General features: G+C 33.6%; 2 protein-coding genes and 1 long non-coding RNA gene across 3 annotated transcripts; all 3 read right to left on the bottom strand.

The window, feature by feature from the left end:
* Window positions 1-3,963: 3,963 nt before the first annotated feature.
* On the bottom strand, window positions 3,964-6,908 carry LOC145320925 (uncharacterized). The gene is made up of 2 exons (XM_080162843.1): window positions 6,853-6,908; window positions 3,964-6,023 (listed from the first exon to the last, which is right to left on the bottom strand). Exon 2 carries the CDS (start codon window positions 6,001-6,003, stop codon window positions 4,801-4,803), a length of 1,203 nt encoding a protein of 400 aa, XP_080018969.1. The 5' UTR covers window positions 6,004-6,023; window positions 6,853-6,908; the 3' UTR covers window positions 3,964-4,800.
* A 643-nt stretch (window positions 6,909-7,551) lies between these two features.
* LOC145320941 (uncharacterized) lies at window positions 7,552-9,626 on the bottom strand. The gene is made up of 2 exons (XR_013880247.1): window positions 8,105-9,626; window positions 7,552-7,770 (listed from the first exon to the last, which is right to left on the bottom strand). It is a non-coding gene; the product is annotated as an uncharacterized LOC145320941 (long non-coding RNA).
* Window positions 9,627-10,829: 1,203 nt separating this feature from the next.
* Window positions 10,830-17,723, bottom strand: Cdc6 (Cell division cycle 6). Its single transcript, XM_080162842.1, has 9 exons — window positions 16,667-17,723; window positions 15,580-15,800; window positions 14,798-14,910; window positions 13,881-14,128; window positions 12,887-13,035; window positions 12,332-12,682; window positions 11,713-11,883; window positions 11,166-11,281; window positions 10,830-10,962 (listed from the first exon to the last, which is right to left on the bottom strand). The coding sequence occupies exons 1-9, from the start codon at window positions 17,679-17,681 to the stop codon at window positions 10,857-10,859; spliced, it is 2,490 nt and encodes an 829-aa protein (XP_080018968.1). The 5' UTR covers window positions 17,682-17,723; the 3' UTR covers window positions 10,830-10,856.
* Window positions 17,724-18,585: the final 862 nt, after the last annotated feature.

Genomic DNA, 18,585 nt, shown 5'->3' with positions numbered 1-18,585 from the left:
AACATTCAAGTAATAGTATATCTAATGCTAGACTAAAACCATCTGGAAATTTTATTTTCGTCAAAGATATGGCATCTAAGGAACAAAGCCTTAGACTTTTCAGTTATCGAATTTATTCATTTTCCTTCCCATTTAAGTACTATTGAATGATTAATCTAAAGGGATTAGGCAATGGATGGTTAATTAATAATGATATCCATTCCTAATAATGATGAACAAAATCATCCCTTTTATTATTGGTAAAAAAAATTGGACACTTCTAGTTTGAAACCAACCAATCAATTTCAATAATAAGTTTTTGGGCCAACAAACAAGATAACGTGTTTATAAAACTTTGGGTACCAGTGTAATTTACGGTCGTATGTCCCCTTCCTCGTTGCAATTGCATGCTGTATGAAACTTTCTTTTGGAGCCAAAAAGATTGTCTTCAAGTAACATATCCCTGTGTATTTATTTCGTGATAAGAAGCAACATCTTGGGTTACCACAAAAACAACATTTTTAGATAAATTCCTTTCCAATAAAATAAAATAATTTTTGCCAGTAACCTATCCTTGTTTTTTATTACTAGATTACATTAAGTATTATTAATTATCTAAGAGAAAATAACTTCGTAAAATAAGGGTGAAGAAACTTCAATTAGTTGTATCAAATGTATGTTGTACAAAGTTTGGTGATAGATCATTTACCTTTATATAATCATTTCTACAGTAATATTATTCATGCTTCAAGGTTTTTAAATGTTTTTTTGCTTTAAAACATCGAATTTAGGCTCTCTAGGACTTTAGAAAAAATTTTAAAAATATGAAATTTTAGCTAAGTTTCAAAGTATTTTCTAGGCCAGTTGGCTTTTGTTTTTCTTCTCTAGATGCATATACGAGTTGTATTAGGTAATAATAAGGCGCACACTTTTTATTTTGAACGATTCTATCAACTACAAGCTGAGAAAATTGACTTTGAGTAGAGGTAGGTGAAATGTCCACCAAAAGGCCAAAATAGACCACTGTGGGGAGGAAGGCATGCAGTCATTAAACCTTCCCCCTCTATTGTTTTACTTTAATTTAAAGATCATTATACTAAAGTAACAGGATGTCTGTTTGTCTGTCTGTGTGTTTGTACCAAAGGATCTCGCTAACCGCTGAACCGATCGGGAGGGTAGCTTCATATAGGTACCGGGAAGGTTTATAACTATTTTCTTGGGGGGTGGGGTGGGACACCCCCAACCCCCCAAAAAATGAAAAATACCCCTTCCCCCCCCCCCAAAAAAAAAAAAAGATTTTCACCCCCTCAAAAAATTAATTTTTTGCGTTTTCTTTTAAAATCTAAAATAAGAAATTGGGTTATCAAAATTTATGGAAATAGAGAACAGAAATACATGTTAGAGAAACTGCTCACAACGATTTTATTGGCAGAAGAGGGGGGGAGAGAGGGTGGGAAATATTTCCCTATCTCAGATGTATTAACAAACATCAAAATACAAGGAGGGACAAAGCGTGATTGTAATGTTCAATGGATTAGGTTATTGATAACAAAAATACACTGACAGTATGGCTTGTCAATCTTCTAAAATACCAAATATCTGTATTTTTACTAGTAAAAGTCCCTAGCATTTTATGATTTACTAGCGGCTACGCCCCTAGAGGCCTCTAGTGGCACCTTAATTGTTTTTATTTATATTTATATTCAAAATATAGCTATTTAACGTTTGACGTTTGTTTTTCGTTGAACTCTCTTTCTAAAATCGATAAATTTAAAAAAAAATTTAATTTCTGTAGGGAGGGTGGTGGTACCCTCCCCCAAAATAGTTATAAACCTTCCCGGGACATATGGGAATATACCCTGTTAAGGAGAACCCGATCAGTTCAGCGGTTAGCGAGATCCTTCGGTACAAACACACAAACATCCTGTTACTTTATTATAAGGATAATCGTAACTTGTTCAACTTTTTAAAAAAAAATTAATGAAAGACCATGAAAGATTATAAGTATTTTTTTTCCGGTCATTCAGCCTTTTTTTTAACTGAAACCAAATTGCCTAAAATCACTACTTAAATGTGTCTAACATCACTTGCTCTTATTGTTACTTAGTACCCTTTCATCATTTCCCATACTTGATGAAGACTAAAAATAAAATTTTTATAAAAATACTCAATCACATTAAAACGCTATTATAACCGGTATCTATCTACAAAAAGTCAAAGTCCACAAGATGCGTATTGTTAAATAATTCAACAAGGTTATATTTCGCAATGAAACAAATTTTCATTATTTCAGTTACAAAACATTCAAAATTATCTACAACGTAATTTTTTAAAGATTGCATAGTTAATCATAATTTAGAAAATTGGTTTTTAGAAATATTAAATTAGTTTCGTGGAAAAATTAATTTATCCTTATATAAAAGTATATGTCTTTACCGTAAAGCTTCTCATAGGACCAGGGAAGGTTTATAACTATTTCGAGAGAGGGTACCTTCACACTCTCAAGAGAAATCATCCCCCCCCCCCAAAAAAAAAATAATTTTTTTTTTACTTTTTCTTTTAAAACTTAAATTCAGACTAAATAATGTTGAATATTAAATACTGTATTTATCAATACTCGCGTTTATGGATATTGTTATCCTTGATATTTACATAATTGTATTATTTGTGTTAATGTCTTTACTTTTCCTAGAGTAGAGCTTTAACTGACAAACATATATTATTTTTCTTACATTGTGAACAATTGAAAATATTAACATGATTAAAGAGGGCAACAACCCTTGTACGCATTTGGTAATCAAGGTAAAAAGTAGTAAGTTTTATTGTCAGTTTATTAAGATTTCCTAACTTGTCTTCGGGTGGTATAAGTCCATTTTATGCCCCATATCTTCCTATTTAATGGAACAAATGGCGTGTTTAAAATAATTTACAGTCCTATAACATTTCCTCCTTACCTTCATTACACCTATATCTTGTTAGCTATCTAATATATATAAATTATAGCCCTAGATGGGCCATCAGTCAAAATAATCCGTCAAACTGAAACAGGAATTTTTAGCAGACAAATATTTTTATTTATATTATTGTTATCCTAAGAAATTAAACTATTTTTATCTGTCTTATTTAATCCCGACACTTACTAACCAATAATATGGCCGGATTGTTCTGTCACAGTTTTCTTCTTTGCCCAATATACTGAGTATGAATTAAGATTTTCAATATGTTTTACTTTGTGTGATGTATTATGTAAATCCCGGTATTACGAGATGTTGAAAATATTTGTTGCCCTCTTTATAATTCCTATATGGCTTCTTACATGGTTAACTAAATTCTGATTCGTAAAATGTTAAATTAGAATTTACAATTCATAAAGGATTTTTAAAAAGTAAACCTTATCTACATATCAGATTTGTTATATCGATTTCAATCTTGGCATGGTGAATCCTGTATCACTTAGGTACAATTTAGAAAGCTGAACAACTCTGTAGGTAATCTTACCAGAAAGTCCTTATGGTCGTTTTAAACATGATTTTTGAGCCTTTTGAATAAGTTTATGATATGAATATTCATACAGAAAAACTGAAGTTGTTAAATCACTTAAAAAGAAATCAACTATCTATCTCAAATGGCACTAAAGAAAATAATACTTCTGCCTTACATCAGACACACAGACAAAATGACAGAAAACAGACGATGAGCGTTGAGTTGAGATATAAGATTGATATTTACTTTCAATTTTGTACTTTGATCGGTCACCATGACCGCTGTTGATGGAATTTTTCCATGCGGTTTTTTCTCCCTGGTCACAAATTGCCCAAATTTTACAAAGTAGTCTGATGCAGATACAAACATGTCTGTATACATATAGTGTGTTAGAGGAACAAGAAGTTATCTTCCATTGGACTAGATGACAAACTTTTAACACTTACAGTTACAACTTTACTACGTAACCAATTCACTTATGCATTTTAGTAACATTCATTATCTGAAAAAAAACATATTAAATCAAAATATAAACTTTTAATCTATAAGCAGGTAGATGTAGACATTAAGCAATTTCAATTTAAATCATTTATAATCCTGTAATGTTCAGTAATATTCCAGAGTAGGTTATGGGCTACTTGCGACAACCACTCCAGAAAAAAAACAATGCAGAATTGAAATTGTTGAAAGTCTGTCATAGTCATAATAAATAATATAAGAACATCAAAATTTTCAGGTATCAACGTTGTCAGGTAGACTTTACATTTGAGATCTTTATCAAAAACATTAGGTACTTATTTTCTTTAGATAAAGGTACTGGAAAACTATAAAACGCTTAAAATCTAATCTGAACATTGTACAGATAATATGAATTATATTTTACACACTGAATAACTTTCTTTTTAATTTAGATTTACACAAAAACATCGCTTTAAACATATTTATTATTAAATAAGGAAAGGGAACTTAACCAGTTTGAATAGAAGGAGGGAGGATTCAATTCTGGAACCAGCTTAATGATTATGAGTTTATTTTATTCATAGACTAATTCGAAGTAATCCCCCCCCCCCCCCCCTCCATCAGTGTCCATTCCCACCCTAGTTAATGAACGTTCAAGTTTTCACTTATTGAAGTGGGAAGAGAATAAAATAAAAACAAATAAATACTTTCTCATTTTCCAAATTTTTAAACTAGTTAAAGACAGAATACCTAATGTAAAAAAAAATGTAAGGAAAATTATTTTGTTCTTTCGTATTCTGATATAAGTAAAGGCATATGAACTGAACATAATAAAATATATGCCAAAATCTTCAAACTGCATCCATAGAAATTAAACTTCTACTTCTTGGACTGTCTCTTTTTCTTGCAAGTAACCTTGTGATACAGCCAGTCCCATCTTTGGCAAGCAGGTGAACAATAGTACACAAACTTGCAGGCCTGGCACATCTTCTCCGCAGTTTCATTGCACTTTGACCGTTCGCATTCTTTGTCGCGCTTAGGAAAAGTTTCCCTCATCCTAACGGCCAATTTTAGGGGACATTGTAGTTCAACCATGTCTCGCAATGTTTTGGCATATCTATATGATTCTGGCTTTGCATTGTAATCCAACAACAAATCTACACATTTAAAGTATTCTGGCTTCTCGCCAACTGTATTCAGAATGAAAGTTAGAATTCTTTGGCGGTCAATTGTGGTATCCAAGTTGGGATTAGCCCCAGCCTTCAGCAGAATTGATATGGCTTCATAACAATCATTTCCCTCTAGTCTGACAGCATGATGCATCCCAGTTAAACCAGCTGTGTCGTGTGCATTCGGGTCTGCTCCAAGTTTAAGCAACTCTCTTAGGATATCAAAATGTCTGTTTTCATTGTTCCCCTTCCACATTGCTCTAGTTTCTAGCTTGGTCTTGTAGGATAGCTGATCATAGGCCTCGCTTTCAATATTCATTATTTTTCTGCCGAGAATTGGAGCAAAAATGATGCTATTCTGACCACATCCTTCTCTTTTCTCTAGAGTTCTCTGGAGATCCTCTTTTGACAATGAATCAATGTGTTGTTCGACTTCTGTGTAGTTTCCAAAGAAGGCATCATAGAAGAACCTGCTGTAATGGCCCATCCCAATTGGATTGTATTTGCTGCCTGGAAGATCAACTCCTACACTCAGCAAAAACTGGAACATTGTTCCCTCTTCTATTGTATCAAATTTGGCGATTGGCGGATTTCCATAACTTTCAGCTGGTGGATTCTTTCTAAACTTTTCTGTGAATTCTTTGGTTTTATAAGCGCAATATATATTTCTTAATAATGCATATGTAGTGACTTCATCTTGATTATATGGATTAAACAAAAAGTTTGAAAATGTAAGCTGCCGATTGGCTAGAAAGGGGAATAGCAATGGACATTCTTCCACCAGTGTTTTACAGTCTTTGACAATTTTTCTCAGCTTTATATAGAGCTCATTTACTGAGCGACAGTTGAAAATGCCGAGCCATAAGGCCTCTGTGTAATAGAAGTCATCCATAGTATCTCGTCCATCCTCCATTTTGTAGTTTTGTTTGTTACCTAACATCAAAACAATTAAAATTCCAAGAAAAAATTCTGACGAAATATTTTTATAATGTTTCAAAAAAATGTACAATTTCTGTTTAAAACAAAATGTGTTCTATTAAAAACAGAGGCCTTTTATAAAAGAAATTCCTTTCTTCAACTTTTAATCTTTCAGAAAGCAAAATTGTAAAACAAAAGCCAAGATACGCAAATTGCACAAAGAAGGACAGACAAAATACATCTTAATAGTAATACTTTTGACAATTTTTTTTGAATTGGTGGATAAGGTAAAATATAATATTAATTCTACTGGCCACCACGAGAAGTGTTAAATAAGGGGGGGGGGGGGGGGTGTTTAATGCAACCATCTCGTAATCAATGTATAAATGGCAATTAGAATTCGAATTTCGATCTGAAATTTTGCATGAGTAATCCTTGGCAGGTCTCTTTTCCCTAAATCGAACAAAAAGTTGGAAAAATAACGGCTAACAACTGGCGGCTCAGCAGTTTAGCCATTTTTTTTGGGCTATCTCAATGCAAATCATCACGAAACCTATCTCCACATAATACTATTTTCTGCTCCAAAATGTTTTCAAACGGTTCTAGCCGGTAGTTGCTGCTAATAGAAATCTAGCCGTTACTTTTTCAACTTTTTTGTTCGATTTAGGGAAAATAGACCTACCAAGGATTATTCATGCAGAATTTTAGATCGAAATTCGAATTCTAAGTGCCATTTATTTATACATTGATTACGAGATGGTTGCATTAGAACCTTCCCCCCCCCCCCCTTAAGTATATGATATGTTACTTTAAAATCTATTAAAAAGAGAAAACATTAAATTACCTTGTACTATGTGAATTATTTAATTAACTCATATAGGTATGAACATAATAAAATCTGAAAAGTCAACATATTTAATCAATGAAAAGATAATATAATAAGGATGACAACATTGATAAGAACGATTAATCGAAAATCAATTCGAAGATAAAAGCCGAAAAACACGAACTAGTACTGTTTTAGGTTATGATTGGTTTAACTAAGGTGGTTATATAAATAAACTTATAAACCTTCAGCTTGAATAGTCCAAAGGTTTAATAATATCCCATATAAAATCTCTTGTGTAAAAAAGCGGATGCGCCCCTAACACCTTTGAAAGGGATGGTACAACATAATATATTAATAATTTCAGGAGCTACAAAAATTGGAATATTAAATCGACTAAGTGATTGGCTAGTGTGAGATTTTGATGACAGAAAGATACGGCTATTATTATTATTATTACCCTTCTGAAATAAAATCCTTAATTTTAAACGAATCCCATAAAGCTCAGACTCAATTTCGGCTTAAATCGCGTAAAGTGTAACTGTGTCTGTAAATGTTGTAATTTTACGCAAATCTCGGCCAAAGTTGTTTTGATCTCGAATGCCGCACACCAGCAAATTTTCTATATTTGGAATAAATGTCGTCTTAATTTACAAAAATATTAAAATAACATTCTAAAAAACAAGCAAATTAACATATATATCAATTGCATGAACAAACATTTCAAACGTTTATTTAATTCAGACAAAACACATTTATATCTACAAAAGTATAAATATTGTATCTTAACTTAAAAGAAATGTCAAACAAGTAAAATTACATTTAATTCTAGTTAGGTACAATTTTAATAAAATCATACAATGAAATTTACTAAAAAATGATCAAAGACAAGATAAAGAAAATGATCTTCCTTACAATAATTCAGGGGTGTTTATTCTGCACAAGACTCAATATTTTTCCTCTGCTGCAAAATGCTTTATCCCCCCCCCCCCCTCCCAAAATGAAAAATTGTCTTCAGTACTCTTTATAGTTTTTTCTACCAGAAGGGAAAAAGTAGAAAAAATGTCTTCACTACTCTTTCTCCTTTCAATTTTTCCCCTCCCACACATTGCACCCCCCCCCCCCTGCAATAATTGAAACAACAAAAGAGATAATGATTATTGAAAGATCCTAATGTTCCAAGTATCAAGTACATAATATTAATTATACATCCTAGACAGCTGAAAAATGAAAAAAAAATTGCAGCAGGGGAAGTAAAATGAATATACACCTCTAGATTAAAATTTAATTGATGGTTTCCCCACGGTCTTATCTTTAATAAACAAAGAAATTTCTTCAAAATGTAAATCATTTTAAGTATAAAATATCAACAGGAGGTATTCTAACTTATAAGACTACTAAAAAACGGTTAATTCATAGAAAAGTTTGGATGAACTTTTAGTGGTCAAACTTTTTTAATAAGTTCACATTCCCTCACATGATTTAAATAAATTATAATCGATATTACAGTTCTACATATATTGTACAAAATTATATAAATAATATAAAAAATACATTAACTGGGTTCCTGAAAGTATTATTAGGTCAAATATAATATAAAAAAAAAATCATTTAAATGTGCACCATTCAATTTTCAAGTTGTTATCTAAGTCATTTGAAGATAAAAAAAATAATTTGTTTAAAAATAATATCTACAAATATCTAAATTAAACTAGTCCTTGTAAATAAGAAATTAATATCATAAATACAATAATTCATATGTGTATGTGTACTAAATATATTTTTTTATAGGTATGTTTTGTGAAAAAGAAAAAGGGAGGAGTGGTATACTTAAATTTCTTTTGGTTTTTAGGATTTTCTTGTAGAGATTTTCTACGTAGGTCACAACCTTCTTTAGCTTTTTTTTGCAAGAAAAGATTATAACTAGGGTTGGCAATCCGTATCCGAATCCGCCTAATTTTTGGTCAATTGTGGAATCCGAATTCGGAATCCATTTTTAATAGCGGATTCGGATTCTTAATTGGTAGGCTAAAATTAGCGTCTTGAGTTTTTTCTTTCAACTCCCCCTTTTTGAAGGCAAAGATTATCATCATTATATATAAAATCTTTCAAAATCTGGTTGGATTATCGGAAGTGAATTATAGAGAACACCAATACATTAATTTTTAGGACATACAGGGTGCGCCACATATCTAGGGACTTTTTCTAAATTGTAAACAAATGAACATAAAATCGTCAATTTTAAAGATTTTATTAAATTTTAAAAACTGGGGAGCAAATTAGGTATATGACTATTAGATCATTGAATAAAATCGCCGCCAGCATCAATCACCGCCTCTACCCGCCTCATCAACTGCCGGCAGGCCAAGGTCAGAATGTAACTGTCCAAGCTGGCGAAGTTCTCCTTGATAGTGGCAATGAGGGAGGTCTTTATAATATGGGTACGTCTATTGGTGCATGCTTCAAAGTAGCCCAAGGTCCAAAAGTCCATTGAATTAAGATCGGGCTGCTGGGAGGCCCCATTTCCTTAGGAATGTGAGTAACCGCAGGATCCAAATTCACCCAACTTTAAAGCTACCCTTTGACACGGAGGCTCTTATTCGGACCACAGTTGAGCTAGAACGACGTTCTATACCTTTTTGGAAATGGCAGGAAGATTCATCTAGGGTTATCAGCGCAATTCATAGTCTAAAATGAGTTTTAATTTCCATATGGGTCTCTGACGTCGAGAAACAAGAAATTTTCACGCTTTTACTCGATTTTTGACGTTTTTGACATCTCTAAATCTGCCACGTTTCACTTTGACGGAGTACTAAAGCCATAGAGAAAAAAATAAAAGAGAGGAATCGAAGCAACTAGAAGACGAAAATAGGCAGTGGGCCTAGAGGCCTACTCAGCGCTGTTGCCGCGCTAAAATTTATTGCTATTCCACTACTTTTTAAATGGGAGGATTAAAAATTATTAAAAAAAATATTTTTTTTACTTTTTACTATTTCCATATTTAGGGAAAGAATATTAGATTAGATATTTTCGTTTTAATGTTTTAATTAAAAATTACATAGAATTTTATTTTTATTTAAAAAAATTTGTTCATGAAAGATGAATCCTTCTATTTCTAAAAAGGGGGAAATTTTTTTCATAATGAACATTCAGCTGATTCTGACCGCCCACGGCTGTTTGCTAAATATCGCTTTTCTTTTTATTCACATTATTAATTATGATTGACTTACAAAAAGCCCTGGGCGGTTTTTGATTTTCGTCTGCTTCTAAATTTAGGGATGGGGAAGTAGTATTTTACCATGAAAAAGGGGTGAGTATTCATTCTCTTATCCTTTTTCCTTATGACTAAAGCCAAGCCATTTTAGATAAAGAGCTGTAGTCTTTTCTAGTGTCTTATTTATGTATCTAACAGTATCCCCAGCAAGTTGCATTACTCTAGCTCATCTACAGATGGGCTGAGGTCCGATTTAGTGGGCCCTAGTTGAGCATCCAGATTATACCACCGGCGCACTTCGAATCTGCCTTGTTGAACATAAGCGTGGCCAGCTCGGAGTACGAGCCCATCTTCGTCCAAAGATTATTTTGTGCTAAAAGGTCATTACCTAAGCTTTTTATAGTGGGGTCAAACGTCCTGATTGGTCAAGTAGTTTTGACGCTATGGCCGTTTTAAAAAAGTCCCTAGATATGTGGCGCACCCTGTATGTAGCACTTAAATTTTTTTAATTAAAAAAAAGCCTTTTAAAATATTGCTAGAATCCGGAATCCGAATCCGCCAAAAATAAGAATCCGGAATCCGCAGGAATCCGGCATTTTTAGGACGGATTCTTGTAAGAATCCGAATCCGGTCTAAAAATTTGAAGGATTGCCATCCCTAATTATAATTAAGCTGGAGGAAAAGTTAAGTAATAAGACAAAGCATCTATTTCCAGAGAGCACTTTCTTCATTTACAAAAAAATTAACTAATATAACCTAAAGCTAAAAAAGCTTCTCAATATTTTCTTTTTAAAGTCCAGTTGTTGACTTATTCTAGACAAGAAACATCATCTACAATGCTGGAGAGTAAAGTTTTATCACCAAGAGCCATTTCCACCTCGTTCTCGTCCAGTCGGAGCACAACTTTGGCATACCTAAATAAGGACACAATATAATACAATAAAATTTAGGTACTCCCATTTAAGAAATAATGAATTTTAACAAAATTTCATGTACTTTTTAGTCCTATTTATGGACAATCTTTTAAATTAAAACGAAGAGCATTATTAAAATTAAAGCGCGGAGTTTAAAAACTTGTAATAATTTCACTAATAACAAAAGATTCTTAAAACATTACCTTGGAGCACCACCAGCTTTGCAGTGATAGCTGACCAGCCCTCTCGCCTCTAGTCCCTGAACCATACCAATACATTCAAGCTCGTCACTACCAGCCATTCCTTTCTTCTTACAAACCTAAAATAAGAATACTTATGTTAAATCTCCTAACAAAATTGAAGACACCTACTTATTATCATAATCTTCAAAATAATACATTCTAATAATAATACCTAACAAGTTCCGTAAACTTTATTAAACACAAGTTATAGTTTTTATTTTATTTTAAAAGGCATAATAAGTAATCAACCTTTTTGTAATTATAAACTAAACATAAGGCCATACTTTGATTATGAATGAGAAGGGAAAGATAGAAAATGAGTCAAGGGTTGCAGTTGATAACAACGTAGAGCTAGACTTTTATAGTAGGCCCCAAGTCCTGACGTCTCAATTATGAGGGATAGAAACCTGATTAGAGACCACCATGATAGACTAGGAGGACAAATAAAGGACAGACGTCAGACATTAACCATTAAAGAGTAGTTTTACTACGAAAATAAATTACAAACCTTTGCATATGTTTGCACTAGTTTTCCGACAGTAACTTCCTTGCTGGTTCCTCTTTTCACCAACAGGAGCAGGCTGGCCATCAAGATCTTCTGTTGTGTGGGCAATCCACCCCCATTCCCACCCATACTCATACTTTTCATGATTTTACTGCCGTATACCTCATTGATAACCTGAAATATGCATACGTCAAACAATGCTTTGTCCAATTTTGTGGCTTTTTTAACAAAAAAGGGGGGGAGGGAATGGAAAAATATTAGAACTCCTCTGTCTTATTCATTTTATCCCCCTCCCATATTCTCTTAATTTTGACATTTCCCCAACCACATATTTTTTTCTTTCTACCCCCCCCCCCCCCCCTTAGAAAGGTCAATTTTGCAGAATACACACCCCTGCCACTAATTTAAAATAAATCAAAAATAAAGGGGGATTCGAGTTATTCGCCAGTTTTATTTATACTTTAGTTCAAGTCAGGTTAGTTTATATTGGGTTCACAATAGCATCGTAGGGTAAGGGCAACACGTATAGGTCCTGCAGGGTTAGGGCCTCCACAGGGATTAAAGAAAAAATGCACCCCTAATTTTCACTATATTTAAAAAAAAATAGTTATAATGAACTAACCTTCATAATCTGCGGTAGATCAACTTGCCCAGCCTTGGCGGCAACTGGACGCGGTCCCTTGTATCCTTTCTGCGGAGAAGTTAGTGGAGATCCAAAAGCTCTGGGTTTCAAAATTGACTGTTTTCTGGCATTTGTCTCTGCCTGTTCAAGCGCGCGCCTGCACACATCCAAGGCCTTTCTGATGTCCCCGGACAGCGTGGATATTTTTCCTGCCAGATAGGTGATGGCTCGGGTTGTAACTACATCTTTGTCTACACCACAGGTTGCCAGCCGTTTTGTTATGATTTCTATAATTTGTTGTTTGCTGTAGGGTGGGTAATGGATAAGGGTTGGTTTATAACACTCTTTTATCTAAAAAAAAAAGATTTACAGTTAACCTAGCTTAAAGCAGACTAACTATTTTCTAATACTCTATAGGTATCAAAAACGTTTTTGATACATGATTGAAATAATGAGAAATTCGAATAAATTCAGATTTATGGCTCTGGTTGACCGATGGAATTATCATAGACATACAGAAGGTACATTACAGCCAATCAGAAATAGAATATATACCTGCAGCCTAGGAAGGACTCTGTCAGTAAGATCCAGAGTGTTGGCAATACCGACCAGAGACAACCTGGAACCTTTCAAAGCTGGCCACTCAAATATAGTGTACAACACATCCTGGTTCTTACTCTCCAACTGATCAATCTCATCTAACACTGAAAAAGTTTAATACTATCATTTTTAGTTGAAGAATAGCTTTGATACTACTATTATAACATTTTACCTAATTTATATTCTTGTAATAAGGTAACAGGTTTTTTTTTATACCAAAGGATCTCGCTAACCGCTGAACCGATATGTTCTTTACAGGATAGAATCTCATAAGTCCCGGGAAGGTTTACACTATTTTTTTTATATAAATATAAAAATATTTTTAGGCGGAGGTGTCAGGTTGTACTTTTTCTTTTTAACACTAAAACTAGGGGGGAATCAAAATTAATTCACCACCACCTAAAGTAGGGGAGCGAGTCTCTGGTATATTAAAAGAATTAGAATAAAAAATATTTTTTTTCTTCTTTAAAACTAGGTAGGTATTTAAAGTATTGCAGGGGTGTATATTCTACATGGGATCCCCTGCTCAGGGGGGTGGGGAAATAAAAAATAAGTGGTTGGAGGGGAAAAAAATGTAAAAATTAAGAAAACTGAAAACATTTTTTCTATTTCCCCCCCTCCTTGGTAAAAAAAAATTTTAAAAATGTGTGGTAGGAGGGATAAAAAAAAGAAAATATAGAGTTCTTTAAATATTTTTCCATTTTCCCCTACATGGTGAGAAAAAACTATGGGGGGAAGAAAAATAAAAAAATTTGTAGCAGGGGAATAAAATAAATCTTGTGCAGAATATACATCCCTGAAGTATTGTTACATTATTGCTAGCGTATTTGTATTCGTGCAGAAAAATCTAACCCTGCGGAGAATATTTTTGAGGAAAATGTGTGTTAAGTTTTCTTACAACATATGAACTAAAATCTTTGTAGGTATGTAGATTCGTAGAATAGATTACCTAACAAAACCATAGGTCCCTTTCCAGTAGTAAACTTTTCTATTTCTTTCAGTGCTTCTTTTTCAGACTTAACCGTTGTCTTGGGATTTAATTGCTTTGCAACTTCTTTGAAAATTTGAATAGAAGATTTAAGAACCATGCAATTCAAGAAAACACTTTTGTAGTCGGATGTTTTTGTTTTAAGGAGATGTGTGAGTGTGGCGGTTTTACCGGTACCAGGAGCTCCGCTCACGTATAAACTACCTGGCCTAAAAAATTAAATATTAGCTGTAAAAGAACATCTATACTGTATTTAACCAATATTGCTAAAAAACGACAATATTAAGGTAATCATTATGAAGAATGGCTTTCATTTATCAAAACCTAAGTTTCTATTGATATTATTAAAGAGACAAAACATGTACCATAAAATTCACACGCAGTTAAAAATCGACACAGGTCACTAAATCATCTGAGGAGGAGGACAGGGGGGGGGGGGGTAATAGATTCCCCCCACGGGCCCACACACTCTTCTTTTAATTTCGTATGAATTTTTTGATCAACCAATTTGATTTGAGTTAAAAATTTAGTTATTATGTACGCTTTTCATAGCTTAAAAATTAGACCAGGGGTGAACCAAGAACATTAAGAAAACTAAACATATTTTTTCTATTTTCCGAACCTCCTTGGTGAAAAACTAAAAGAATATGTGGGAGGGGGGATAAAATGAATAAAATAAAGAGTTATGAAAATACTTTTCCATTTTTATCCCTTCCTTGCTGGAAAAAAAACTAGGAGGGAAAAAATTAAGAATTTTGCAGCAGGGGAAAATATGAATCTTGTGCAGAATATACACCCCTGAATTAGACTAAAAATAATTGGATGACTTTATACTCTATAACTATTTTAGCAATTTATTTTAATAAAGGTAAACTTACTTTTTATTCATTAAATGTTCATCAAGCCATTGAGACATGGTATTGACTTGTTCAGATCTGCACAATAGTTGGTCAGGTGTTCCTGTGTGTAGAGCTCCCTTAGCTAGGTGCAACTGAAAACAAATGTTCTTGTTATATAACAACAGTAAAGAAGGTAGCTACAATCTTCAAAATATCTCTTTCAGCAATTCTTATATATTAGTAACAAGATGTCTGTCTGTCTCTAATCTAATATCTCGCTAGCCATAGACCAACATGGTTCTTATTTACAGTGAATCTTCTTACAGGTTCAGGGAAGGTTCATAACTATCTTAAGGAGATCTAGAATTCCCCCTCCGCCTCAATTTTTATACTTTTTAATTCAAATTAAAATAGAAATTCGACAGGGTGTCTGTAACTTTAGTAAAGGGGTAGTTGCACGAAATGCATTTGAACTTGTTTTAGTGAACCGCATATTTTTACCCAGTTAATGGGTTACGTAGTTTACCACCTAGTTTTTTTTAAAATATCAAGACTTGAAAGACGTATTTTTGTGATATATGCAATTAAAAAAGATGGTTTTCAAGGCCTGATATTTTAAAACTACGTGGTAGAAAATTTAAATTCTTTCAAATATAAATGTAGTTAAACCCATTAAACAGGAAAAAATACGAGGTTCACTAGCTAAATAAAGTTTAAATGCATTTCGTGCAACAAAAAAAGAAAGTATTATTTTTTTCTATATGTATCTTACTGCAATTGTTCTAAGCTTGATTAAGTAACAAGTAATTTAATATTGTTACCTGTGTCAAATCAACTTTGTTTATTCCTAAATCAGTGCCAGTACCAAGACTTTCTTTCGCCCCAACCGCAACCCTATCCTTTGGGGGAGGGGAGCTGAATAAGTTGGCCCGCCCCGTTATTCCATTTTTCTTGACCGGCGTCATGGGCTTCCTAGGACTGCGCATTGGTAAAGGATTTGAAATTTCTTCTGGTTCTATCTTCTTGGTAGATGGCAGTTTAACTGCAATAAAATAAGCCATAGAATAATTTTTTTCATGAGTAATATGTGACTTAAACGACACTATTAAGAAAAGTCCTTTCAATTAGGGTTGGCAATCCGGATCCGGAATCCGCCCAATTTTTGGGAAAATTTTGGAATCCGAATCCGGAATCCGTTTTTTAATAGCGGATTCCGGATTCTTAATTGGTAGGCTAAAATTAGCGTCTTGAGTCTTTTTCTTTCAACTGCCTCTTTTTGAAGGCAAAGATTATCATCATTACATATAAAATCTTTTAAAATCTGGTTCGATTCTCGGAAGTGAATTATAGAGAACACCAAGAACATTAATTATTAGGACATATGTAGCACTTAATTTTTAAAAAAATATTTTTAAAATACTGCTAGAATCCGGAATCCTAATCCGGAATCCGCCAAAAATAAGAATCCGGAATCCGCAAGGAATCCGCCATTTTTTTGACGGATTATTTTAAGAATCCGGAATCCGTATCCGGCCTAAAAATTTGACGGATTGCCATTACTACTTTCAATCATTTCAGTATATAAATATTAAGGTCCTGTGGTGTAGAGATTATAGAAATATTTATATGCCATGATTAAAGGAAACCTTTAAGTGTAGTTGGATATATATGGAACATGCTAGGAATAGTTTGCATCGATTTACGTAAACTAAAGCTACGTTTAAAAATAAAGAAAAGCCTCAAACGAATAACCAAACGATTTTTAAAAATCTAATAGACAACACACAACTGATTAACACTAGAAACATTTTGCTGTTTAAAATTTTTTGACATACAAAATGTTGAGCATAAATTAAAATTAGGTTTAAACAAAATATTAATACTCATCATAACAGTAGTTGACATTACCTGGGCTGATATTTTTTGTTGGGCTACATAACAAATCCTCCAAATCTGTGCATTGGGAAATTTTCAAAGGACTTTTCTTCTTGGTGGAATTGTCACTTGTTTTAGCCTTTTTGGGTGGGCTAATCGGTTTAACAGGACTGCAAAAAAGGCTTTCTATATCACCACTATTGGTTATCTTAAGAGGGCTCCTTTTAGGTCTACCTACGGAGTTACGTTGTTTCACTGGACTTTCATTTTTAACAGGGCTACACAATAAATCCTCTAATTTATCGCCTGTAAGGCCTTTAAGTGGACTTTTTGAATTCTTAGAATTCGGACTTGATAAAGCACCACGTCTTTTTGAAGGTGTACCAACTGGTTTCTTAAAAACAGAATCTGTATCATTTTTCACTTTAGCAGGACTATTATTCACATCATTACAAATATTTGTTTTATTTTCACTCAACAACATTCCGCTAATATCGTCAATATCCAGCCCTTTTTTGGTTGGAGAAAATAAGGATCTGCGTTTTGTTCTCTCTTGGTAACCGTTCATAACACGCAACGGACTGGTAGCGTGTAATTTTGGACTGTCCAACGATAGTTTGCTTAAACGTACAGTTGGGCTCATATTTGCTGTCGCGTTAACACTAATCCCATTGCAGGTCTTTAAAATCTTAGCAGGGGAAACTTCCATTTTGAGTGAGTCATCATTTTCTTGTTGCTTGCCCTTGCGTTTACCTGGTGTAATAGACCCCTCGCGGAGAATATTCACTGAAGAATTTTCTTTGTTAGCTGCACAGGGGGTATTACTACGACTTCGCGACCCACGTCTTTTAGAGTTACCCCCACTGTCTACAGGAGAATTAATTAAACAATCTTCATCTATCAAGAGCTGCGCCTTAGTCGCACTGCCCCTTCTTAGGCGACTCTTAGGAAGTTGGTCCAAAATTATTTCGTCGGATGTACTTTTGCGTGTGCTTCGGCTGTTTCTGCGAAGCACCCTTGCGGGAGAATTTGATATTCTTCCAGGCATCGTTTTAGTTTCTGAAATGAATATTTGAAATCAACCTGAACATTTTCTTTAAAATAAATCCTTAAATAAAAAAAGCAACAAGATGTCTTTACATAGCTTAAGATCTTTCAATATAAAAACTAGACCTCTTTTAGAGTGAAGGCCTTTATGAGTCATGAGATATCGTTCCTAAAAGAATAACCCCTAACAGAGACCTCTAGTGGCGTAGCCGCTATCTAATTTTATAAACAGCTGCACCCAACAGATTCTAGTATAAAACCACCGAGGACAGGTGTGAGACATAACTCAATCGGTTGGGTGGTTAGCGAGATCGTAAATGACAGTGGGAGTGCTTAAAATTTAAGGACGTATATGTATACAAAGACTGAACCAATAATTATAGAAACGCTTAAAACCAAACTAGGACCTATGAGAACCTTCCCTAAAATGGAGAACTCAATCGGTTCAATATCGAGATCTATATATAGCTTGAGACATTTTTTTTTATGCAAATAGGATCGAACCTTTTATGTCTGACGTACATAAACGTACTATAATTATTATTTAATTCCAGATAATTAAAGTATTGTTTTTTACATAATGCATATATCACCTAAAATTCACAAATTAAAATAAAAACAAATAATAACAAACCTAAAATACAATTTACATACATGTAATTGAATGATACTGAACTCATGAAGAAAGAAAAATTTTAAACTGAACTGAACGTCCGAGTCGGATAGACGGACATGGGCAGAATTTAATATAGGATATTTTTTCTCATCGCAAAATTTCCCTTACAAATTTACTGACACTGCAACCCTAGCAAATGGGTAGGAGAGAGAGAGAGAGAGAGAGAGAGAGAGAGAGAGAGAGAGAGATAGAGGGTGAGAGATAGATAGGTAGAGAGAGAGAGAGAGAT

This window comes from Acartia tonsa, chromosome 1 (genome assembly GCF_053477335.1).
Source record: "Acartia tonsa isolate MP-2025a chromosome 1, ASM5347733v1, whole genome shotgun sequence".
Classification (NCBI taxonomy): domain Eukaryota; kingdom Metazoa; phylum Arthropoda; class Copepoda; order Calanoida; family Acartiidae; genus Acartia; species Acartia tonsa.
Note: the sequence above shows the minus strand (reverse complement) of the source record. Positions and strands in the feature narration are given on the sequence as shown.